Below are 26,891 nucleotides of genomic sequence, written 5' to 3'. Positions count from 1 at the left end.
ATACCAGAGGACGACACAAATTGCTCTTTGAAAAAGATGCACACTCAATCTAAGAGAAAACAAAAGAAGAAGAGGGAAAGAAAGAAAGAAATATACTTGCCAATCTTTTGTAAAAACCTCCTTTGGATTAATAACTCTTCATATAATAGTGGTAATATGATAAAGAATGGAGAACTGTGACTGCTACTGTGACAACTCATAGTATAGAATGAATAAGTTCTGCCATTCTAACATACAGCATGGTAACTGTAGTTAATAATACTGTATTATATACTTCAGATTTGCTAACAACGTAGATCTTAAGTGTTCTTACCACACACACACACAAAAGACAACTATGTGAGGCAATGAATGTGTTACTTAATTGTGGTAATCATTTCACAATGGATACATATATTGAATCATTACATTATACATGTTAAGTCTTAACTCTTGACAATTCTATTTGTCATGTTTGTCTCAATAAAGCTGGAAAAGAAAAGATGTGATAATTCTACTGATGTTCATTAATGACCAAAATGTGTATTTTACCATATATGCCCATTTTACCAAAAGATATCTAATTCCTTGAAGACCAAAACATTAATACATTGTGGTTTTTATTTACATCTCTGTGCAGTTAATTAAGAATGGAAATAATATGAACATAAAAAGTAATTACTTAACAGTTATGCAGAAGAAATAGCAGGAATTATCTCTAGGTATTAGAGATGATTATTTGTAAACATGTTTACTAATCTAGAAAAAGTGAATGATTTACTAAAAATTAATGTAGGTTAAAAACAATTTGTATAACATGACCTTTTGTTTAGTTTACTAATTTTGAAGTTTTTGACATTTTCATGTTTGAAAATGTGTATTTTACCATATATGCCCATTTTACCATGTTTGAAAAGGTCAAAAACTAGACAGTTACATGTAAAATAATAAGATTAAAACATTTCCCCACCTCGCATATAAAAACAAACAAACTCAAAATGAATGAAAGACCTAAATATAAGACCTTAAACCATAAAACTCCTAGAAGAGAACATAGGCAGAACCCTCTAATGTCATAAATCATAGCAATACTTTTTTGGATCTGTATGCTAAGGCAAAAGAAATAAAAGCAAAAACAAACAAATAAGACCTAATTAACCTTAAAAGCTTTTGCAAAGCAAAGAAAATTACCTACCAAACAAAAGGACAACCTACTAAACAGGAGAAATTATTTGCAAATGATATTTCTGATAAGGGGTTAACACATTAAAAAGCTCATACAACTCAATATCAAAAAACAAACAACTCAATCGAAAAATGGGCAAGGAGTTCCCGTTGTGGATCAACATGTTACAAACCTGACTAGTAACTACAAGGATGCGGGTTCAATCCCTGGCCTCACTCAGTGGGTTAAAGATCCAGCACTACTGTCAGCTGTGGTGTACATTGAAGACATGGCTCAGATCCCATGTTTCTGTGGCTGTGGCGTAGGCCAGCAACTACAGCTCCAATTACATCCCTAGCCTGGGAACTTCCATATGCTTCAGGTGTGGCCTCCAAAATGGGCAGAAGACCTGAATAAACATTTTTTCAAAGAATATATATAGGCACATGAATAGATGCTCAGCATCACTAATTATCAGGCAAATGCAAATCAAAACCACAATGAGATATCACCTCATAGCTATCAAAATGGCTATCATCAAAACAATACAAATAATGAATATTGGTGAGGATGTAGAGAAAAGGAAACCCTTGTATACTCTTAGTGGGAATATAAATCGGTGATTCCTTATGGAAAAAAATTATAGAGTTTTCTTGAAAAAATTGAAAAGCAAACTGCCATATGATCCAGCAATTCCATCTCTGGGATTGTATCTGAAGAACACAAAAACATTAATTTGAAAAGATACATGCACCCAAATGTTCATAGCAGCATTATTTACAAAGGCAAGTCATGGGAACAAGCTTAGTATCTATTAGCATTTAAATAGATAAAGGAGATGAAGGAGATGTGAACATTATAACTGTGTGTGTATGTGTGTGATAAATATTTCATGTTATCACTTACATGTGGAATCTAAAAATCAAAAGAAATTAATGTATATAACAAAACAGAAACAGTTTCACAAATATAGAGAACAAACTGGTGTTTTCCAATGGAAAGAGGGAAGAGAGGAAAGGCAAAATAGAGGAATGGAATTAACAGATATAAACTACTATGTATAATATAGATAAGAAACAAGGTTTATTGTCTAACAGGAAATTATAGCCATTATCTTATAAAAATTTTAACATAGCATAATCTGTAAAAATACTGAATCACTATGCTGTTTAAATCTTCTATAATATTCTAAAACATCAATATTTCAATACAATAATAATAAATATAGGGGGAAAGGGCACACTAATAGCTATACCTATATCAGAGAATATAGACACAAAGACAAGAATTGTTACTATAGCCAAAAAAAATTTATGATGATAAATTTAATCTATCCATCAAAAAGTTATAGCAATCACAAATATGATGCATCTAGTAACAGATTACCAAAATACATAAGGAAAAAACTAACAGAACTGATTGGATAAATAGATAATTCCACAGTAACAGTTGAACTTCAATGCCCCACTTAAAATAATGGATAGAACAATTAAACAGAATATGAGCAAGTAGAGAGAGACTTGAACAACATAAACAAAATAAAACTAACAGACATCTACTGAACACTTCACCCAACAAAGCAGAATACATATACTTCTCATCACATACAGAACATTCTATAGAATAAATCATTTGTTAGGCCATGAAACAAATCACAATAAATTTAAAATGATTGAAAGTATGCCCTCTGAGCAAAATGAAATGAAACAGAATGGATAACAAAAATACTGTACACAGAAATCGATTACATTCCTATATACTAATAATAAAAGGCCAGAAAGAGAAATCAGAGAAGCCATCCCATTTACAATCACATCAAAAACAATAAAATACCTAGGAATACACCTGCCTAAAGAGACAAAAGACCTATATTCTGAAAACTGTAAAACACTGATGAAAGAAATCAAAGATGACACAAACAGATGGACAGATAAACCATGCTCTTGAGTTAAAAGAATCAATATTATCAAAATATTGCCATACCACCCACAGCAATCTACAGATTCAATGCAATCTCTCTCAAATTACCAAAGACATTCTTAACAGAACTAGAACAAAATATTTTAAAATTTGTATGGAAACACAAGAGACCCTGAATAGCCAAAGCAATATCAGAAAAAAAAAAAACAAAAATGGAGGTATCAAGCTTCCTAACATAAGACAATACCACAAAGCTACAGTCATCAAAACAATATGGTACTGACACAAAAACAGAACTATAGACCAATGGAACAGGACAGAAAGCCCCCATATAAACCGAAGTACCTATGTCAACTAATCTATGACAGGGAGGGACAGAATATATAGTGGAAGAAAGAGAGTCTCTTCGATAAATGGTGCTGGGGAAACTGGAAAGCCACATGTAAAAGAATGAAATCTAACACCACATACAAAAATAAATTCAAAAAGAATTAATACCTAAATATAAGGCCAGATACTATAAAACTCCTAGAGGAAAACATAGGCAGAATGCTCTTTGACATAAATAACAACAATATCTTGTTTGATCCACTCCTGGAATAATGACAATAAAGACACAAAGAAACCAATGGGACCTAAACAAATTCAAAAGCTTTTGCACAGCAAAGGAAACCATTAAAAAAATGAAAAGACAACCCACAGAATGGGAGAAAATCTTTGCCAACAATGCAACAGACAAGGGCCTAATCTCCAAAATATAGAAACAATTCATACAACTCAACAACAACAAAGCAACCCCATTGAAAAATGTGCAGAAGACCTAAATAGACATTTCTTCTCCAAAAAAGACACATACAGATGGCCAACAGGCACATGGAAAAAATGGTTAATATCACTATTATTAGGGAAAATGCAAATCAAAACTACTAGGAGGTACCAACTCACACCTGTCTGAATGGCCATAATTAAGAAGTGAACAAATAACTTCCCATCGTAGAGCAGCAAAAACAAATCCAACTAGGAACCATGAAGTTACAGGTTCGATTCCTGACCTCTCTCAGTGGGTTAAGGATCTGGCATTATCGTGAGCTGTGCTGTAGGTTGCAGACATGGCATTGCTGTGGCTCTGGTGTAGGCCGGCAGCAACAGCTCTGATTAGACCCCTAGCCTGGGAACCTCCATATGCCATGGGTGCGGCCCTAAAAAGACTAAAGACAAAAAGAAAAGGTCAACAAATAACAAATGCTGGAGAGGACGTGGAGAAAAAGGTACCCTCCTCCACTGTTGGTGGGAATGTAAATTGGTACAACCACTATGGAAAGCAGTATGGAGGTACCTCAGGAATCTAAATGTAGAGCCACCACATGATCCAGAAATTTTACTCCTGGGCATATATCTGGACAAAACTTGCATTGAAAAAGATACATGTACCCCTATGTTCATAACAGCACTATTCACAATAGTCAAGACATGGAAGCAACCTAGATGTCCATCAACAGAAGAATGGATTAAGAAGATGTGGTGCGTCTGTACAATGGAATATTACTAATGCCATTTGCAGCAACATGGGTGGAACTAGAGACTCTCATACTAAATGAAGTAAGTCAGAAAAAAAAAAGACAAATACCATATGATATAAATTATTTGTGGAATCTAAAATATGGAAAAGATGATCCTATCTAAAAACAAACAAACAAAAAATGCAGAAACAGATCATGGCCAAGGAGAGCAGACTTGCGGCTCCCAAGGGAGAGAGGGAAGGGAGTAGGATGGATGGGCATTTGGGGGCTTTTTTGGATGCAAACTGTTAATTTGGAATGAATGGGAAATGGGACCCTACTGAACAGCACAGGAAATGTGAGTGATTAAGTCATCTTCCTGTACAACAGAACTTGCCAAAACATTGTAAATGAACTACACTTTAATAATGATAATAAAATAAAAACTATATTGTGAAATATACAAGTATGTAGAAATTAGACAATGCACTTCTTTTTTTGGTATTTTTTTGTCTTTTTAGGGCCACACTTGTGGCATATGGAGGTTCACAGGCTAGGGGCCTAATAGGAGCTGTAGCTGCCAGCCTACACCACAGCCACAGCAATGCCAGATGCTTAACCCACTGAGCAAGGCCAGAGACCTAATCTATGTCCTTGTGGATCCTAGTCGGGTTCATTAACCACTGAGCCATGATGAGAACTCCCAGAAAATAGTCTTTTGATGAAACTTAGAAAATTATGCTATAGAGAGCCTGGGAAGTAAATTTATATTGAGTATTCCTTCTTAGAGGGATCTTTAAGCTCAAAAATGAAATACAGGAACCAACTAGCCATGATAAAATCTGGGAAAGAGTATTTTAGGTGTGAGAAATGGTGATTCGAACGTTCGGAAGCATGGAACGATCTTGGTCCGTCTGTAAATGGAGAGTTATATCAGCTATAATCCCAGCATAAAATAGATGGCACGCTCCACCTGGGAAAATGAGGGAAGCTGAAAAAAGGAAATATTGATCAAAGGTGTGAGAAGGATTTAGAACACCAACAAGGGGTGTTTATATGTGTACTGTACATGCACTACCCTGGAACTAGCCACAGTGGACGTCTGTCACACACCCAAGGCCTGAAGCAACAAAGTGGGGAAGTGGTACTGGAAACCAGAAAAAAAGAAACCGTAATACACAGCTATCTCCAGGAGCTATGACTTTTGCTTGAGCAATACAGGCCGCCTCATGTGTCCCAGCTGAGAGGGAGCCAAGGGAAAATAAACCAAACTACCTGTTTTCTCCCTTTCTCTAATCCTCAGCTGGTGACCCCCATTGGCTGAATCCAGACAGAAGCCATATATCAAGGACTCCTTTTGCTTCAGACTCTTGAGTAGAGCATAGAGTTCAACATACATAGTGGGACAAAGAGTGGATCTGGGCGAGGGAGGAAAGAGAATGAAATATACCTGTCACACTTGTAAAGTGAAACAATACACACCCATGTGATACTAGTGGTTTCCTTTACAGAAAGGACAGTGAGATTATGGGCCATGGGGAGAGGCTGTTTAAAGGGAGATGTATCTATTTGTACATGTTATTCAGTACATTTGAACTTGCTTTTCAAAATAATGTACTCACGGATTGTGTGTGTAAATTTTAAATCTTATTGTTTGTATTCAAATCAGACTACTATTATGTGGAATGTTGTGTGTGCGTGTGTGTTTGTGAGAGAGAGGGAAAGAGAGAGGGTGAGAGAGAGCAAGAGAGGCTGTTCGTCTTTATATTAGAAGATCATTAAATATTTTAAAGGATTTTTACTGTCATTTTATTCCACCTCACTAGAAAGACCACTTATGGTTTTTCTTCTCTCTTCAACTAATTTTGGTGTTCATTTATTTATTCTGTTTGACCAGAAATATTACATCTTATTTGATATATTCCACAAATGAACAAAGTAAGATGTCAAGGACTTCCCATTGCAATGTAGCAGAAATGAATCTGACTGATATTCGTGAGGTTGTGGGTTCAATCCCTGGCCTCGCTCATCAGGTCAGGGGTCTGGTGTTACTCTGAACTGTGCTGTAAGTCGCAGACGTAGATCAAATGCCATGTTGCTGTGGCTGTGGCTGCAATGTAGGCCAGCAGCAATAGCTCCAATTTGACCCCTAGCTTGGGAACTTCCATATGCTGTGGGTGCAGTCCTAAAAAAAAAGATATTCAGGAAACTCACATGAAATTCTCCACAACCATTTACCCAAATTAGCTTTGGTCTAAATGAATCCTATTTAAAAGTTTTGTCCCACAACTACTAGAAAGAGAAATTAAGAAAACAACCCTATATACAATTGCGTTAAAAAGAATAAAATACCGGGAGTTCCCGTCGTGTCTCAGTGGAGAACGAATCCGACTAGGAACCATGAGGTTGCGGGTTCAATCCCTGACCTTGCTCAGTGGGTTAAGGATCCGGCATTGCCATGAGCTGTGGTGTAGGTTGCAGACACAGCTTGGATCTGGCGTTGCTGTGGCTCTGGTGTAGGCCAGCGGCTACAGCTCCGATTCGACCCCTAGCCTAGGAACCTCCATGTGCCGCAGGAGCAGCCCAAGAAATGGCAAAAAAAAAGACAAAAAAAAAAAGAATAAAATACCTAGAAATGAATTTAACTGAGAAGGTGAAAGACTAATACACTGAAAGCCATAGGTCACTGAAAAAAGTACTGAAGTTCAGAGTTCCTGTCATGGCTCAGTGGTTAATGAATCTGACTAGGAACCATGAGGTTGTGGGTTTGATCCCCTGCCTTGCTCAGTGGGTTAAGGATCTGGCGTTGCCATGACGTGTGGTGTAGGTTGCAGACACGGCTTGGATCTGGCATTGCTGTGGCTGTAGCATAGGCCAGCGGCTACAGCTACAGTTAGACCCCTAGGCTGGGAACCTCCATCTGCTGCAGGAGCAGCCCTAGAAAAGGCAAAAAGACAAAAATAAAAATAGAGTACTGAAGTTCAAACAAATAAATGGAAATATACCACACCCATGGACTGAAAGAATTTATTTAAATGTCCATATTACTCAAAGAAATGTACATATTCAATGAAATCCCTATCAAATTCCAATGACATTTTCCACAGAACTAGAATAAATAATTTTAAATCTTTGTGTGGAACTACAAAAGATCCTGAGTAGCCAAAGAAATCTTAAGATGAACAAAGCCAGAGATATCATGCTATATGATTTCAAACTGTACTACAATGCAGTAGTAAGCAAAACAGTATGGTATTGGCATAAAAACAGACATATACATCAATATAACAAAACAGCCCAGAAACAAACCTGCTCACACAAGGCTGATTAATTTATGTTAAAGAAAACAAAAAGAATGGGAGAAAGACAGGCTCTTCAACAAATGGTGTGGTAAAAATTGGAAAGCTACATGCATAAGGATGAAACTGGACCACTATCTGATACCATACACCAAATTAATTCAAAATGAATCAAACATTCCAATGTAAGACCAAAACGCATAAAAGTCCTAGGAGAAAACACAGGCATTAAGCTCCTGGACATCACTCTTGGCAACAGTTCCTTGGATATGACTCCAAAGACAATGATAACAAAGGCAAAAATAAACCAATATGTGGAATCTTAAAAAAAAGCAAATGAACAAACAAAACAAAACTAACAGACAACAAAGAACAGAATAGAAAAGACTGGTTGTTGCTAGAGGGGAGGCGTGTTGAAGGGTGGAAAAGAGAGGTGAGAGGACAAAAAGTATAATAACCGGATATAAAATAAGTCATGAGGGTGTAATGTACATCATGGTGATAGGGTCAATATTACATTGCAAATTTTAAAACTGCTAAAAACGTAAATCTTAGGAGGTGAAAGACTTATAAGCTGAGAACTATAAAACATTAATCAAGGAAATTAAAGAGGAGTCAAAGAAATAGAAAGATAGTCCATGTTCCTGGGTTGGAAAAATTAATATTGTAAGAATGGCTATACTACCCAGAGCAATCTACAGGTTCAATGCAATCCCTTTCAAATTACCCATGACATTTCCACAGAACTAGAACAAACTATCCAAACATTTATATGGAACCACAGAAGACCCAGAATTGCCCAAGCAATCCTGAGGAACGAAAACCAAGCAGGAGGCATCGCTCTCCCAGACTTCAGGCAACATTACAAGCCACAGTCATCAAGATGGTGTCGTACTGGTACCACAACAGACATACAGACCAATGGAACAAAATAGAGAAGCCAGAAATAAACCCAGATACCTACAGTCAATTAATAAGTCCACAAATACCAAATGCTGGACGGGGTGTGGAGAAAAGGGAACCTTCCTGCACTATTGGTGGGAATGTAAGCTGGTAGAACCACTATGGAGAACAGTATGGAAGTACCTTAGAAAACTATACATAGAACTACCATATGACCCAGCAATTCCACTCTTGGGCATATATCCAGACAAAACTTTCCTTAAAAAAGACACATGCACCCTCATGTTCATTGGAGCACTATTCACAATAGCCAAGACATGGAAACAACCTAAATGTCCATCAACAGATGAATGGATTAGGAAGATGTGGTATAGATACACAATGGACTACTACTCAACCATAAAAAGAACAAAAAAATGCCATTTTCAGCAACATGGATAGAACTAGAGAGTCTCATCCTGAGTGAAGTAAGTCAGAAAGACAAGGACAAATACCATATGATATCATTTATATCTGGAATCTAATATATGGCACAAATGAACCTTTCCACAAAAAGAAAATCATGGACATGGAGAACAGACTTGTGGTTGCCAAGATGAAAGGGGAGAGAGGGAGTGGGATGGATTAGGAATTTGGGGTTAATAGATGCAAACTATTGCCTTTGGAATGGATAAGCAATGGGATCCTGCTGTATAGCGCTGGGAACTATGTCTGGGCACTTACGATGGAACATGATAATGTGAGAAAAAAGAATGGATACATGTATGTTTAACTGGGTCACCTTGCTGTACAGTAGAAAATTGATAGAAACTGTAAACCAGCCCTAATGGAAAAAATACAAATCATTATAAATGAAAAAAAAGAAAGAAAATAAATCTTAAAGACCTCATCACAAAGAAAAAAAATTGTAACTTTGTACAGTGACCAATGGTAGCTAAATTTACTGTGATCATTTTGCAGTGTATGCAAATGTCAAATCATTATGTTATATACCTGAAATTAATGCATCATTGTATGTCGATCATGCTTCAATTTAAAAAATCATGAGAATAAATGAAACACTTAAAAGGGAAAAAGTGAGGGAGTTCCCTTCATGGCTCAGCGGTTAACAAACCCAACTAGGATCCATGAAGGTGTGGGTTCAATCCCTGGCCTCACTCAGTGGGTTAAGGATCCAGCATTACCATGAGTTGTGTTATAGGTCACAGATGCAGGTAGGATCTGGCATTGCTGTGGCTGTGGCATAGACCAGCAGCTATACAGCCTGGGAACTTCCATATGCCACAGGTGGGGCCCTAAAAAGCAAGAAGGAAAAAGGGTGGGGGAAATGAATAAAATAATAAAATAAAATTAAGTTTCAGTGTTTGGGGAAATCAACTTGTTTACTTTAAAACAAACCTAGCAATAGAGGAGACTTGCTACCAACCTATATTCACTAGGTAATTGTACATAAGAAGCATTTCCATGGAGAACCCAGTCCCAAGGAACTTTGCTAACTCATCTGGGATAAGCATAAATGGGCTGTTTGAAAATAACTGCCCAAGAGTCTCAGGATTATAATAAATTGCACATTCGCAAAGCACTCTCAATATTATCTACTATTGTCTTCCTAATATGGGCTTTTTTCTTTCCAAAGATCATGCTTAAATGTTCATCTGTGTACTATAGGGTTCGCTGTCATTCTCCAAAAGTTTGAAAAATTCAAGTGTGTTCCTTCATAATTCCTTTTCTTAAATTATATTTATCAACATAAGGTAAGTAAAATGACATTTGATTTAAAAACTACCCATTCTTAGGGAAGGTTGAAATGTATGTATATGATAGTACCAAATAGACATAGGGAAATCAGAGCATTTCATTTCTGGAAGCCTCCTCTAAACTTTGGAAATAACTAGTTTGGTACCCATAGAAAGCAACTACATTTTTTTTCTTTGTAATCAGATTCTCTCAGTCTATCATCTAAAACTGTCTTAAAAGCATGTAAATTTTAGTAAACACTATATCTGAAAGATATTAAATAACTGAATGAAATGTATAGCCTTCATTCAATTATGTGAGCTATTTAAATACGCAATAAAAATTTGGTGGATTAATTTGTCCATGTTTTATCTAGATGTTTTAAAGTCAGATAAAAATCTCACTTATTCTATAACATTTTCCTAAACATAAATTAAAAATAACTGTAAATATAAATAAAATACTGTGTGATGAAAATGATGCATAAAAAGATACAATAGTGGAGAGACAAAACTTTAAAAAATCACAGATAGGAATTCCCTGGTGGCCTATCAGTTAAGGATCTGGCGTCACCACTGCTGTGGCTTAAGTCAATATATGGGTGAGAACTTCCATGTACCTTGGGCACAGCCAAAAGAAATAAAAAACTCCAGATAAACAAATCCCTATGCAGTTAAATAAGGATGCGAAGTCACTGGTAAATCAAAAATTGGAAAAAAAGCAGATTAAAAATTGAATAAAGAAGTCATGGTATACAAGAATTAAAAGTAATGAAATATCATGAGAATGACATAGAAAAGATCAGAGATCTAGCACAGAATTAAAGAGCTTACATATAATCTATGGAACCTTGCAATCTGAATTTATAGTTTCACAATCTCAATAACTCATTTAAGGAATTGATAACTTTTTGATCTTTAGAAGCTCCCATAGTTATTGGCAGACAATAGCGATGAATGATTAACAATATCTTAAAATACTGATACTAAAATTTCCTTTGTCATAAGGTTTGGGGATAAGTACTAAATGATTTGTGGGTGTAAATGCTTACTTTAGTGTTTGGCATAAAGGCCCATTTAGGATTAGTTGGAATTATTATTATATTACCTCATTGTACACAACAGACCTAGGGTTATTTTGGAATTAAGAGCCATAGTGAGGAGTTCCCGTCATGGCGCAGTGGTTAACGAATCCGACTAGGAACCATGAGGTTGCGGGTTCGGTCCCTGCCCTTGCTCAGTGGGTGAACGATCCGGTGTTGCTGTGAGCTGTGGTGTAGGTTGCAGACGCGGCTCGGATCCTGCGTTGCTGTGGCTCTGGCGTAGGCCGGAGGCTACAGCTCCAATTCGACCCCTAGCCTGGGAACCTCCATATGCCGCGGAAGCGGCCCAAGAAATAGCAAAAAGACAAAAAAAGAAAAAAAAAAAAGAGCCATAGTGATATCTTAGCCCTGAGGAGCTTTGTGTGACACCTCACACGATGGATTTGAGAACTTAGAGAAACAGACTATGTGAAAATTGTGCCTTGTAAGCCTACAATGTTGCCCCTAAACTTTTAAGTCTCTGGTCCTCAACGGAAATACTTTCCTCCGATACCGGTTCCCTGGACATAAATGTTGTATTTGTAGCTACATACAATTAAGTAAAGCATTGATAAAAGACCAAGGTCTTACATAAAAATAACATAAGTCCCCCGATAAAGAAAAACTCCTACAAGATAGAGAATAAAATTTGACATGAAAAATCAACTGCGTGGTTTGAACGAAGTAGTTATGCAAGAAAACGGATATCCAACAACAAATGTTTGAGTTGGGGGAAACATGTTTATAGCTAAATTCTCTCAGTTTATACTTCAGCCAGCTGTCATCAAAGTGTTTAAGTTTCTTGCTCAATTCTAAATGACCAAGACGGATTTAAATATTAAAAGCCTTCTTAGTCCCCATGGGATGATGTAATTATTCAACTATAATAATATACTTGCATCTGGACAAGCCTATCTTGATGATGCCTAAGGGCTAGGTTTTCTCCACCAACTCCTTGTGCTAGAGCTAACTGCATGCTTTTACTCTTCTTAACATTTCAGTAAGGCCTTGCAGCAGGGACTCTGAAAAAGACCTATCTGATTCCTAAGACCCAGCCACATCTACTTTATTGGTCACCTGAAGATAGGAAGCAATAAATTTCACTTTAACTGCCTCCTTAGGTGATATTTCTGCAAATCAAAGTATAAAAGCATTACTTTGGAGCATCTGAAACACAGTCACTTCTGCTTGGCATTCAATCCTTACCAGAGCTCAAGGACATGCTCATTGTCATCTTTATCACACAGAGTAGTAGATTCCATTTCAGAAAGGTTCGGTTACTTGCTTAAGGTAGCTGTCTTTATGCTGTAGGGTCATGAGGAGAAATTAAGTCCCCTGGTGTCACATCTTTTAATTATCCTCCATCACCAGTAACTGCACCCAATCTTCTATGAATGGATGCTTAATTGTGTGCATATACTCCCACTATATACAATTGTGTTTGTCATTTCTCAAAATCTTTCTACCTTTCCTGCCACTGCTCCGATACAGGGGAAGCAAACTGCAGATAATGGAACGAATTAACAAAAGCCATCCAGAAGAGTTTATTCTACTAGGCTTTGCAGATCGTCCCTGGCTGGAGCTTCCTCTGTTCATTATTCTGCTTCTAACATACCCCATGGCCATGGTGGGAAACATAGCCATCATTCTGGTGTCCATCTTAGACTCCCGTCTGCACAGCCCCATGTATTTCTTCCTCACCAACCTCTCCTTTCTGGACATGTGCTACACCACAAGCATTGTCCCTCAGATGCTGTTTCACCTGGGAGGATCTGAGAAGACAATCAGCTATCTGGGCTGTGCCATTCAGCTTTATTTCTTCCACATGATGGGGGGCACAGAATGTCTGCTTTTGGCTATTATGTCTTTCGATCGCTACGTGGCCATCTGCAAGCCTCTGCACTACACCCTCATCATGAATCGGTGCACCTGTATCCTACTGGTGGCCACTGTGTGGCTGGGTGGAATGACCTACGCTGTCTCAGAGGCCACTGTCACATTACACTTACCACTGTGTGGTCACAACACACTGGATCACTTGATATGTGAGATTCCTGTTCTGATAAAGGCCGCCTGTGGTGAGAAGGGCGCTAATGAGCTCACACTCTCTGAGGTTTGCATTTTCATGTTAGCTGTGCCACTATGCTTCATTCTCGCTTCCTATGCTTCTATCGGACATGCTGTATTTAAGATTAAATCTTCGGAGGGAAGAAAAAAAGCCTTTGGCACATGTTCCTCCCATCTCATTGTAGTTTTCTTCTTTTATGGTCCAGCCATTAGCATGTACCTTCAGCCCCCTCCTCCATCTCTAGGGACCAGCCCAAGTTCATGGCTCTCTTCTATGGAGTGGTGACTCCTACACTCAACCCTTTCATCTACACTCTGAGGAATAAGGATGTAAAGGGTGCATGGGGCAACCTGGTGAGGAGCGTTTTCACTTCCAAGTGATAGTTCGCAGACATCGAATGACATTCTTTGACAAGTGAGTAGGTGTATAGGAGTTTCTCTGACAAATCATTCTCATCTCATTTTTCCTCAGATCATGTTATTCTTCTTGCAAAATATGTCATATTTCTAATGCTCTTTCTAATGGTGTTAGACAAGGGTGATCCTTGGCTAGTATGCACCACTTAGGGCAATCCGTGGAAATACACTACAAATAGTCTACACTGGTTAATACATATTGAAATAGTAACTATGTCAAACAGTATTTAAAAAGTACTATATATTACAATACAAACTAATCAGTTAAAGTTAATAATCATAAGACAGCATGGTAACCATTCACCAATGGATTTCCTATGACAGTGCCACCTAAGAACAATTTCATCACTCTCGGCAAGACTGGTCACATCCAAGTGGGCAGCACGGTGCCAGTGTGCATTCCGAGTGAGGCACTCTACACCTCAGACCAACCGTGAGTCTCAGAAGACAACCAATTTCAACTTATGTAGATCCTGTTGCTTCTTTAGAAGCACACTGTGACTCTTGTTTAACTAACAAGTGTACAGGGATTGTATTTTTACCTAAAGGATCTATTGTTGAATATTAAAATGGACAAAATGTGTGCCTAAGTTTCTTAACATCCCTTTTAAATATCATAAGCATGAACCTTCTGAGAGAATCATGAACCACAACTTGGAAACATTTTGTGCATAATGGAAATAGCCCGGAATGCCTTTTGAAATCCTTCAAGAATCTTTTACAAGAAGAAGCAATTTGTATTTCTAGAAGGGAAAGCAACTTGCTTACTTTAAGCAATTGAGTATCTCTTTGATGCTCACAATCTGTATCATGACAAATTCAAAGTACTGAACTGAGCTCTAGGGTTCATATCTATCAAACTGTTGTCACAAAATTAGTTACACTTTTAGAGCAAATTAAAGAGTTTATGGTTACTTGCTGTTAAATTAATAGGATGAGAAATCAACATAATGGTTGTGTAGCGAAGAACCTAGCAGCTAAGAAAAACAAGAACCATTTAGACTTCTCTGGCATGGGTTCGGGTATGATCAAAATCTAAGCAAACCACTGGATGAAAAGTTGCATGTTATCCTGAACAAGAAACAGTTTGAAATCATATCTAATGTTTGATTTTTAAAAAAAGCAGATCATAGGAGGCTTGATCCAGTTCTTGAGACAAACAGACTTTGGTTTATCTCATTTGGAAAATATTCTAAATAACTTTAAAATTTAGCTGTTTAAATAATTTAAAATTTTGGCCTGAGTTTTGCCTGAATGCCCAAAAAATTTTTTTTTAATTTCACACGCACACAGGGCAATGGAAGTAAAAAATTCTGTGATGTTAGATAATGTCTCTGATCATTTTGAGTAAAGATATCCTTGATCACTTTGCTATAAGCAGAAATTGGCACAACGTTGTAAATCAACTGCACTTTAATCAAAAAGAAATAATAAAGACACCCTTTGTCTTACTTAGTCTTAAACACAGAGGAATGTGATAATTTTCAGTTTGGAGGGCAAAATCCAGGAAGATTTGTGTCAAAAGCTTAGCTATGAGACTGTTGAGAGCTCTTCAGATTACTTCTTTATCTTTTACGTCTGTAAAGACAACGCATTTCAGAACTGGGCTTTCCAGACTCTGAAATATTGGGGCTTCCTAAAGGAAATACACACAAACATTTAAGCATAAAGAATGTTGAGTGTAGTGGTAGGGGGAAAGTCACAGAAACATGTCCTTTTTACTAAACTACTTCACGTTTCCACAGCATGTACGTTCAGTATATTCCAGCATGAAGAATACTGTCAGGAACCATTAAGAAGCTCTGTTGAAGGAAGTACATATTACATGTGAAGTTTAGCGTGTACTCTATCCTGGATGCAAAGCATGAGCAATCTCAAGAGTGCTTTCTCAAAGAAGTTGGTCAAAAGCTTTTCTTCTTTTCCCAACCAAGCAAATCTTTCCTGAAGAATGAAAGGAAGACAGCAAAATATTTTCACTTTTGTTCTAAAAGATCCTAAAAATGTAGACATGTATTTAGGACTGTCTTTAAAGGAGAAGTCAAAAAGGCTTCACTAGTTATTTTGTGACACAGCAGGTTAAGGATTCTGCATTATCACTGCAGCGGCTTGGGTTGCTGCTATGGCACAGGTTCGATTCCAGGCCCTGGAATTTCCACATGCCGTGGGTGCAGCCAGGAACAAACAAACAAATCCTTACCTATGATTTCCTTCACATTAGAGGTGTTCTCAGATCTGCAGAGTATAACTACTATGCAACAAGTGCATCCTGCTCTAAGGGATAGGATTAAAACAAAATACATGCAAATCAGGAGTCCCCATGGTGGCACAGTGGTAATGAACCCAACTAGTATCCATGAGGACACAGGTTCGATCCCTGGCCTTGCTCAGTGGGTTAAGCATCCGGCATTGCACCATGAGCTATGGTGTAGATCACACACGCAGCTCGGATCCCAGGTTGCTGTGGCTGTGGTATAGGCCGGCAGCTACAGCTCCAATTCGACCCCTAGCCTAGAAACTTCCATATGCCACAGGTGTGGCCCTAAAAAGCAAAAAATAAACTAAATAAAACAAAGTAAAATAAAATAAAGTAAATGCAAATAAGAATTCTGGTTCAACAAATGTCTTACAGCTACCATAAATCCAATGTCTACTCGAAAGGTGATATTCAGAATTCCAATGACTTGGAAGAGTCCCAGAGGCCACTAGGGCAGGAGTGGGGTAGGGGTGAAAGAGGGGGGAGATGAGAGGAGTGAGAAAGAGTTTCCACTAAAGCACACTAAGAGACAGATACATAAAGTTAATCAATGTGATCCTTGATTAGATCTTTTATTTATTTATTTTTTGCCACACCCATGGCATGTGGATATTCCTAGGCCAGGAATCAAACCTATGCCACAGCAGTGACCCAGTCGATGCAGTGACACCACTGGATCCTTAATCCACTGCACCACAAGGGAACTTCCTCTATCTTGTCTTTGGGAAATACTCCCAGGAACATTGATGAATAGGTCGCATTATATTCTGTCATATTTCAGAAAAAAATATTTTAAATGTACATTCATATTATATTATTATAAACAGAAGATAATAAAATCCCATGGTAAAAATTAACAATGTGAAATCTGGTGGTGCAATATACTAAGTCTCTATACCATTATTTTTGCCATAACTTTTATTATCTTCGTGGTTGAATTGTTATTGGAATATGATGGACTTAAATTTGAAAGTTTATTATGCTTGAAATCACTTGGAGCTGTCATGACATATGATAACCAGTGCCCTTCTAGCCCCACATTTGTAAAAGAGAGATATAATATGCAAAGCTGAGACCAACAAAGGAAAAGAAAACGAGTGTATCTGGGATGGAAGCCGTGCTCGTTTCTGTAATTATTGATAGCATGCTTGTGCCAGTCATCCTGCACTGCTGAGACATACGCAGACGAGATAACTGAGCATGTGTTGAGAGAATATGCTGCACAGGAATAGGCATGAGAGGAAGTGGACAAAAACTGGGAGACAAGAGCTGTCTGGAAGGGAAGGAAAATTTTACTGGGATAAAGAAGAAGCTGGTCCTTCACAGCATTTAGCCTCCATTCTTAGCTGAGAAAAGGCTGGATTCAGTGTCAGTTCTTCAGTAAAGTTGTCTGTGACTCAGATTCATGTGCACTGGGTGATTGCCAATTTGCCGATTCTTGGTTTTAGGTTTAGGGTTGGCAATGCTAGGAGTTCGGACCTTCTAGTTTACCCTGGGCATTGCTGGCCATGACAAAGGGCCTCAGACTACAAAAATCTATTGTGGAGTTCTTGTCGTGGCCCAGGGGAAACGAATCCCTCTAGGAACCATGAGGTTGTGGGTTCGATCCGTGGCCTTACTCAGCAGGTTAAGGATCCAGCATTGCTGTGAGCTGTGGTGTAGGTTGTAGATGTGGTTCGGATCTGGCATTGCTGTGGCTGCGGTGTAGACCAACAGATGTAGCTCCAATTGGACCCCCTAACCTGGGAACCTCCATATGCTGCAGGTGGGGCTCTAAAAAGCATAAAATAAAAGAATAAATAATAAATAAAAAATAAAAAATCTATTGTCATTACCCCGATTTTGTCACATAAAAGTCAGTTAAACTTAAGCAAGTCATGTGTCTTCTTTCCTTCAGTTGTTGTTGTTGTTGTTGCTGTTGTTGTTGAAAACCCAAAGTTAGGCTATTTATTTTCTCTCTCTCATTTTTTTTGAAGTATAGTTAGGTTCAAATTACATAAATTGTAAGTATACAAAATACAGTGATTCACAATTTTAATGGTTATACTCCACTTATGGTTATTATGAAATATTGGTTATATTCTATGTGTTGTACAACATATACTTGTAGCTTATTTTATACACAATTGTTTGTACCTCTTAATCTCCTACCACCACGTTGCCACTCTCCTCTTTCCTCTCCCCACTAGTAACCACTAGCTTGTTCTCTCTATCTGTGAATCTGCTTATTTTCTGTTACATTCATTAATTTGCTGTATTTTTTAGACTCCACAAATAAGCAATATCATATAGTATTTGTCTTTCTTTGCCTGACTTATTGCACTTAGCATAATACCCTCCAAGTCCATCCATGTTGCTACAAATGGCAAAATCTGATTACTTTTTATGGCCATGTAGTATTCCATTGTGTACATATGTGTCTGTGTGTATATATATATATATATATATATATGTTCCATGTATTCCTGATCCATTTTTCTGTTCATGAATGCTTAGATTGTTTCCATATTTTGGCAAATATAAATAATGCTACTATGAACGCTATGGTACATGTATCTTTTTAAATTAGTGGGGCTTGGGGGGATTACACTCAGGAATGGAATCACTGGGTCATGGGGTAATTCAGCTGTTCTAATTTACATTCCTACCAATAGTGTAGGAGGGTTCCCTTTTCTCTATATCCTTGCTAACATTTATTATTTGCATTATTTTTGATGATAGCCATTCCAACAGGTATGAGGTAATATTTCATTGTGGTTTGTGATACAACTGCATAAGATTCACATTAGTGGTTTGAAAAGTTCAAAACAATAAACACAATAATGTATGTGTTAATCTTTGGGGGAATTTTGGTAGCTGACCTTTGTTTTGGATTACAAATTAATTCAAGTATCATGGCAATGTGGCTAGGGTTTGATATCATATATGCTATAATTATAGCATTCCAAGAAAAATAGTCTATATATTTTTTTACTTTTTTTATTTTATTATATTTTATTTTATTTTTTTTTGCCTTTTCTTGGGCCGCTCCCATGGCATATGGAGTTTTCCAGGCTAGGGGTCTAATCGGAGCTGTAGCTGCCAGCCTACGCCAGAGCCATAGCAACGCAGGATCCGAGCCACGTCTGCAACCTACGCCACAGCTCACAGCAATGCCAGATCCTTAACCCACTGAGCAAGGCCAGGGATCGAACCCACAACCTCATGGTTCCTAGTCGGATTCGTTAACCACCGCGCCACGACGGGAACTCCAATATATAGATATGGATATAGATATAGATGTAGATATAGATATATATTTTTTATGTTTTCAAGCAGAAAAGAAAGAAAACAGATGAGAAATTTCAACTTTTTTTAAAGTTAGATAGTCAGAGGCTCGTGTATTACAGGAAGTGTTGGAACGTCCATAAGCACAAGGTGGCTCAAAGAACTAAACTACATGGGGGGGAGTTTTTTTTTAATTCCCCCCTTTTGTTTGGCTTTTAGGGCCGCATCCATGGCATATGGAGGTTCCCAGGCTAGGAGTCAAATCGGAGCTGTAGCCACCAGCCTAAGAGACAGCCATAGGAACGTCAGTCCCGAGCCATGTCTGCAATCGACACCACAGCTCACAGCAATGCCGGATCCTTAACCCACTGACCAAGGCCAGGGATCAAACTGACAACCTCATGTCTCTGCTGCACCATGACAGGAACTCCTATCCCTTTTTTAACTAAAGTACAGTTTATTTACAATGTTGTGCCAATTTCTGCTGTACACCAAAGTGACCCGGTTCATACATACACACATATATATATATACACACACACACACACACACACACACATACACACACTCTTTTTCTCATATTATCTTCCCTCATGTTCTACCCCAAGAGACTGGATATAGTCCCCTGTGCTACACAGTAGGATCGCATTGCTTATCCCTTCTAAATGCAGTAGTTTGCATCTTACTAGCCCCAAATTCCCTCTCCATCTCCCACTCCCCCTACCTTGGCAACCACAAGCCTGTTCTCTATGCTTGTGAGTCAGCTTTTGTTTTGTATTAAACTATCGTTTTTGCTTTTAAAAGTTTTATTTCGCTCTGTGATGGTTCACTCTATGTGGCCCCAATTACTTACTAAAAATTCTTTTATATACACAGTCTCGGTTCTTCACTTCTTGGACAGTAGCTTAAGGACAAAGGCACAGAGCCCATATTACCGTTTATGTCGAGCTGGAGATGGAGAATCACAGACACACAAAGGCAGAGACATCAGAATCAGTGTGACTGCAAACCAACCAAGGAACTGAGGGGAAGTCTGAAAATGTGGTTTTCATTTAAAACTTTAGGATATAGGATTTGAATCAATCATATGAAAAGGTTAAAGGCCTCAAAACCACAACGGACAACGCGATCACCACACAAAACTCAGGTGTTTATTTTATGTTGAATTGTCCTTTAACCTTATTCCACGTGAGCTCCATATGGTTTCCAGTTTTAAAATGTTACATACATAGGACACTTCTTTCAGATAGAGAAGGTAGCAATAACATAGGTCACAAAACTATTACTTTAATAAAAATACCTTCATTTCTTTGGAAAACAGATGCCTTGATCTTCATAATGAACTTACTAATCAGAACTGTTCAAATTAGACCAATTTCCTTAACAAGGAAAAACACTACTTTTTCATATAGCTTTTATCACAACATTTTCCAATATATTTTCACTAATTCTTTCAAATACCCATCAGATTTATCAACTCACTTTCAGACCCTAGTACTCGGTTGCCTCCGTTTTTTTTTTTTCTTTCTTTCTTTGTACTTGTTTGTTTTTTAGGTCCACACCCACAGCACATGGAGGTTCCCAGGCTAGGGCTTCAATCGGAGCTATAGCTGCCAGCCTACACCACAGCCACAGCAACACAGGAATCCCAGCATGTCTGCGACCTACACCACAGCCCACGGCAACGCCAGATCCTTACCCCACTGAGCAAGGCCAGGGATTGAACCCACAACCTCATGGTTCCTAGTCAGATTCATTTTTGCTGCACCAAAACAGGAACTTCCAAAACTTGTTTTCTTACTATTGATGGCATAATAAAGAATACATGCCAAAATTCCTCTCAATCGTAACTATTATTCAACAAAAGAGTAAGTGTTGTTGAAAGGATTGAAGACATTTCACTGTATTTTTAATCAAATCAATGAGGATAAATTTTATGATGAATTCTGCCTAAAAAGCAAGAAATTAAAAGGCATATTCTAGGTTATTTAAAATTAATAAGATCGGGAGTTCCCGTTGTGGCGCAGGGGTTTACGAATCCGACTAGGAACCATGAGGTTGCGAGTACAATCCCTGCCCTTGCTCAGTGGGTTAATGATCCGGCGTTGCCGTGAGCTGTGGTGTAGGTCGCAGATGCGGCTCGTATCCCGAGTTGCTGTGGCTCTGGCGTAGGCCAGTGGCTACAGCTCCAATTCGACCCCTAGCCTGGGAAACTCCATATGCCGTGGGAGCGGCCCAAGAAATGGCAAAAAGACCAAAAAAAAAAATTAATAAGATTATCTCTCCATAAGAACTACACTTGCTGCTTTATCAATATTTAAAACAACTCCTCCCTTGGCGTTCCCGTCGTGGCACAGCAGAAACAAATCCACCTGGGAACCATGAGGTCCGATCTCTGGCCTCGCTCAGTGGGTTAAGGATCTGGCGTTGCCGTGAGCTGTGGTGTAGGTCATAGACGCAGCTCGGATCTGGCATTGCTGTGGCTCTGGCATAGCTAGCAGCAACAGCTACGATTAGACCCTCAGCCTGGGAAACTACATATGCCACAGGTGCAGCCCTACAAAGACAAAAAGACAAAAAATAACAGAACAGAACAGAACATAATATAACATAACATAACATAACACAGTTCCATGTCTCATTTTCAATTAAGAAAAAGGATACTTCTGTTTTATTAGGTTTGTGCCACTGGAAAAAAATTAATACTGAATTTGATCTTGATTGTACATGATTTTTTCTCCCTTAGAGAGTGACGTGTATTTGGGGAGTCTGTGTTTAATTCATATTGGCTGCCACAAACTCTGTGACCTTGTGAGAGCCCATAAGTGCGGAGAAAGTGAGTGAATGAAAAAGTGGCTGACACATGGATGGGCAGATGAGCCACTGGTAAAGAGATGCTCCATTATGCTCTTAATGTCAAAGTATACAGGCTCACTCTCACCCCACTAATCTTTTTGCTGCCCCTCTTACATCTTTGTTTCTCAAGGTGTAGATTAGAGGGTTGAGGCTGGGTGTGACAACAGTATAAAAGAGGGCAGTGAACTTTCCTTGATCTTGAGAACCTCCTGATGGGGGCTGGAGATATATAAACATGACGAATGAAAAACAGAGATACAACCATAAGATGGGCTCTGCATGTCCCAAAGACTTTCTGAAGTCCAGCTGTTGACCGCATCCTCAGCACAGCATGGGCAATCGCACCATAGGAGCTGAGAATGAGGATGAGAAGTATGAGAACAAAAACGGAGCTCGTGACCATGAGGGCCAGCTCATTAGCACGGGTATCAACACAAGACAGTCGCAGCAGTGCTGGAACTTCGCAGAAGAAATGGTCCACTTGGCCAGGTCCACACAGGGGTACCCAGGAGGTAAATGAGGAATGAAGTGCCGAGTTGGTGAAGCCACTTACCCAAGAAGCCACAGCCAACACATGGCAGAAACGAGGGTGCATGAGGACAGTGTAACGCAAGGGTCTACATACAGCTGCATAACGGTCATAGGACATCACCACCAGCAGCACACATCCTGTGGATCCCAGTGCAAGGGAAAAGTAAAGTTGAGTCATGCAACCTACGTAAGACATGGCTTTTCCTGGGCCCCAGAGGTTGACCAGCAACTGGGGGATGAAGCTGGTAGAGTAGCAGAGATCCAGAAAAGACAGGTTTGAGAGGAAGAAGTACATGGGAGTGTGCAGATGGGAGTCCAGGTATGATACGATAATGATGAACAGGTTGCCTGTCAATGTCATTAAGTAGAACATCAAGACAACCACAAAGAGTACTACTTCCACACGAGGCCAATTGGAAAAACCTAGCAGGACAAAGTAGCCTCCAGAAGTTGCATTGAGTTTTTCCATCATCATTCATTTCCTGTTACCTGGCAAAAGAATTACATGCACTCAAGATAAATGGAAATACAACTGCCAAAGCAATTTTGAGAAAAAAGAACACAGCCATAAGTACAACCCTCCCAGACCTGAGATTTTACTACAGAGCTACAGTCATCAAAGCAGCATGGTATTGGCACAAAAGCAGACACATACATCCATGGAACAGAATGGCCCAGAAATAAACCCACTCACCTATGGTCAATTAATCTCCAACAAAGGGGGCAGGACTATACAATGCACAAAAGACAGTCTCTGCAGCACGTCGTGCTGGGAAACCTGGACAGCCACATATAAAACAAGGAAACTAGAACATTTAATCACACCACATACAACAATAAACTCAAAATGGCTTGAAGATCTAAATGTAACAACAAAACCACAAAACTCCAAAAGAGAACATAGGAAAAACACTCTTTGAGATAAATCAGAGCAATATTTTTTGGATCACTCCCTATGGGAAAAGAAATAAAAACAAAAATTAAAAGGGGGGACCTAATTTATCTTAAAAGCTTTTGCACAGCAAAGGAAACCACGGACAAAACAAAAAGATACCCTACAGAAAGGAAGAAAAGTTTTGCAAATATGTGACCAACAAGGAGTTAACATACAAAATATCCACAGAGTTCAGGTACAATTCCCTATCAAAACAAACAAACAAACAAACAAACAAAACAAACAAATAACTCAATCTTAATACGAATAGAAGACCTGAAGAGAAATGTTTACAAAGACATACAATTGGCTAACAGGCACATAAAAAGATGCTCAATTATTAGATAAGTGCAAATCAAACCAACAATGAGATATCACATAACATCTGTCAGAATGTCTATCATCAAATAACAACATTTGTTGTTTACAAATAACAAGTGTTGAGGAGGAGTTGGGGGGAAGGGAACACTTGCATGCTGTTGATGGGAATGTAAACTGGTGCAGCCACTGTGGAAAGCAGCAAGGAGGTGCATCCAAAAAATTAAAAATATAACTACCACACAATCCAGCAATTCCACTCCCAGATAGACACCCAGAAAAAAACAAAAACACTAGTTCCAAAAAATGCACCTCAGTGTTCATAGGAGCACTATGGACCATAGCCAAGACATGGTAGCAACCCAAGTGCCCATCAACAGATGGTTGGATTAAGAAGATGTCGGGAGTTCCTGTCATGGCGCAGTGGTTAACGAATCCGACTAGGAACCATGAGGTTGCGGGTTCGGTCCCTGCCCTTGCTCAGTGGGTTAACGGTCCGGCGTTGCCATGAGCTGTGGTGCAGGTTGCAGACGCGGCTCGGATCCCGAGTTGCTGTGGCTCTGGCGTAGGCCAGTGGCTACAACTCCGATTCAACCCCTAGCTTGGGAACCTCCATATGCCGTGGGAGTGGCCCAAGAAATAGCAAAAAGACAAAAAAGAAAAAAAGAAAAAGAAAAAAAGAAACAGAAACCAGTTTGAAGAGCCTGCCACTTTTCAATTCTGAGACAATTAGGCTTTAGGAGAAACTATGATACTAATGAGATGAAAGAAATAAGAATCCAGGAGAAAGGACAAGATGGCGGAGGAGTAGGGGGACATGCTCGCCCTCTCCCACAAAACACAACAAAAAAAGAACATCTACAGAATAAATGACTCGCACAGAACAGCAACCAATTGCTGGCAGAAGAACCTAAACTCCAATAACAGCAAGAAGTTCGTGACATTACAGGGCAGAACGGGAGAAAAGAGGAGAGTGAGAGAAGGTGAATCCGAGTGGGACGGGCGCTCCTGAAAGGGAACAGAGGAGGAGAAAGGGATCCTGCACCCTGGAAAGTCACCTACACGGGGGAAAGATCAAACGAACCGGAGGAATCTCCAGATGCAGAGAAGAGTGTAGCAGTAAGTTGGAGAACGGAAAAGCCAATCAAGAACCAAACGGACCATCTGAACTACGGGCACAGTCACCAAAAATTGAGATGCCTGGGTGGGGGCTGGGCACCGAATCCTCGGCTCCAGAGGTTAGTCCCTGGCTTGGGGGGCGGGGCGGAGCGGAAACTGCTTGGGAGCTCTAGAAGCCATTTGATGGGGCAGAGACTGCCTGGGAGACTAGAAAACAAAGCTGTCGCAGAGGAAGGGAGCAATACTCTAGGGGCGGGGAAGTGGAAAGCCGCATCAGAGGGAACCTGGGAGAAGAGCCTGGTCTGCGCCCATGCTGGGGAGGGGAGAGAAGAAGGGGTGGGTCCCCATAGAATACCCCCCATGCCACAGCCAGCTTGCAGGCCCGCTAGCTAGCTGAAAGCTGTGCTTCCCAGTGCATCCCCTCCCCCCACCCCCACCACCCCCTACACTCTCCCGAACCTGGGGCAGCCTGCCATCCAGGAGGGCTGGCCTCAACAATTGCCTGACGCCTACCACCGCAGGGGCTGTCCCTGCACAGGCCTGCTTGCCCTTTGGAGGGGCTACACTTCCGCAGAGCACCACCAAACACCACCAGCCCCCAAGAAAAGGCCTGCAGCACTGAAAAGCTAGAACAAGCCTAGCCAGGCCGTGAATAGATCTGCCTAATTCTCGGACGGTTTTTCTGAGTTGGGCTGCCCCAGGGAGGAGCCTCTTCGTTTTCCAGCGGCCCTGCTACCCGCCCAAGCCCCCAGGGGGTGCCCTAGTGGACCAGCTGCATAGGACTGCCAGCTCCAAGCAGGACCCCCTGCAGCCCAGAAAAGCTGCAACAAGCTTGGCCGAGCTGGGGAAAGATCTCAGACGGTCTTTCTGAGTCGGGCTGCCCTGGGGAGGAGCCTCTTGGGTTTCCAGTGGCCCTGCTACCCGCCCAAGCCCCCAGGGGGTGCCCCACTCCCACGGAATAGCTGCTCAGCACCACCAGCCCCCTAGAAGAGCCCCTGCAGCCCAGAAAAGCTGCAACAAGCTTGGCCAGACTGTGAAAAGGTCTGCCTACATTCTCAGGCCGTCCTTCTGAGTGACCCAGATAGCTGCTCCAGCCCCCAGGGGGTGCTGCACTCCTGAGGAACAGCTGCCCAACACCACCAACCCCCTGCAAGAACCCCACAGCCTAAAAACACCAGAGCAAGCTCTGCCTGACCAAGTGAAATCTGCTACCATCGTGGTGTGGACCTCCCAGTCCTGTCTGCCCTCAGGAAGTCCTCCTTTGCTTCAAAGAAACACTGTTAGCCCCATCAACACTCCAGAAAAGCCACACTGCCTCAGAAAAGATTGACCAACAACGCCAGCCCTCAGGAAATATTCCACGGCAGTGACAAGGCAAACACTGCCCCATAATGGAGAGTACAACTCCCTCAGGAGAAAGAAAACAACAAGCAAGATGAAGAAGCAGAGAAACCACCCCCAGTCAAACCAACAGGAGAACTCACCTAAAACAGTCAACAAGGAAACAGATCTCTGCAGTCTGACAGACCTGGAGTTCAAAAGAGA

The 26,891-nt window shown here is 39.9% G+C and overlaps 1 protein-coding gene and 1 pseudogene across 1 annotated transcript; one reads left to right on the top strand and one right to left on the bottom strand.

Moving 5' to 3' along the window:
* Positions 1-13,093: 13,093 nt before the first annotated feature.
* On the top strand, positions 13,094-14,031 carry LOC125136862 (olfactory receptor 2B11-like). Its single transcript, XM_047797722.1, is given in 2 exon segments — positions 13,094-13,880; positions 13,883-14,031. Coding segments are annotated over 2 exon segments (936 nt in total).
* An 8,494-nt stretch (positions 14,032-22,525) lies between these two features.
* On the bottom strand, positions 22,526-23,454 carry LOC125136515 (olfactory receptor 2J3-like; annotated as a pseudogene).
* Between the last annotated feature and the right edge of the window lie 3,437 nt (positions 23,455-26,891).

The sequence above is a fragment of the Phacochoerus africanus genome, chromosome 9 (assembly GCF_016906955.1).
Source record: "Phacochoerus africanus isolate WHEZ1 chromosome 9, ROS_Pafr_v1, whole genome shotgun sequence".
NCBI classification, from domain to species: Eukaryota; Metazoa; Chordata; class Mammalia; order Artiodactyla; family Suidae; genus Phacochoerus; species Phacochoerus africanus.
This window is presented reverse-complemented; position numbering and strand designations above follow the sequence as displayed.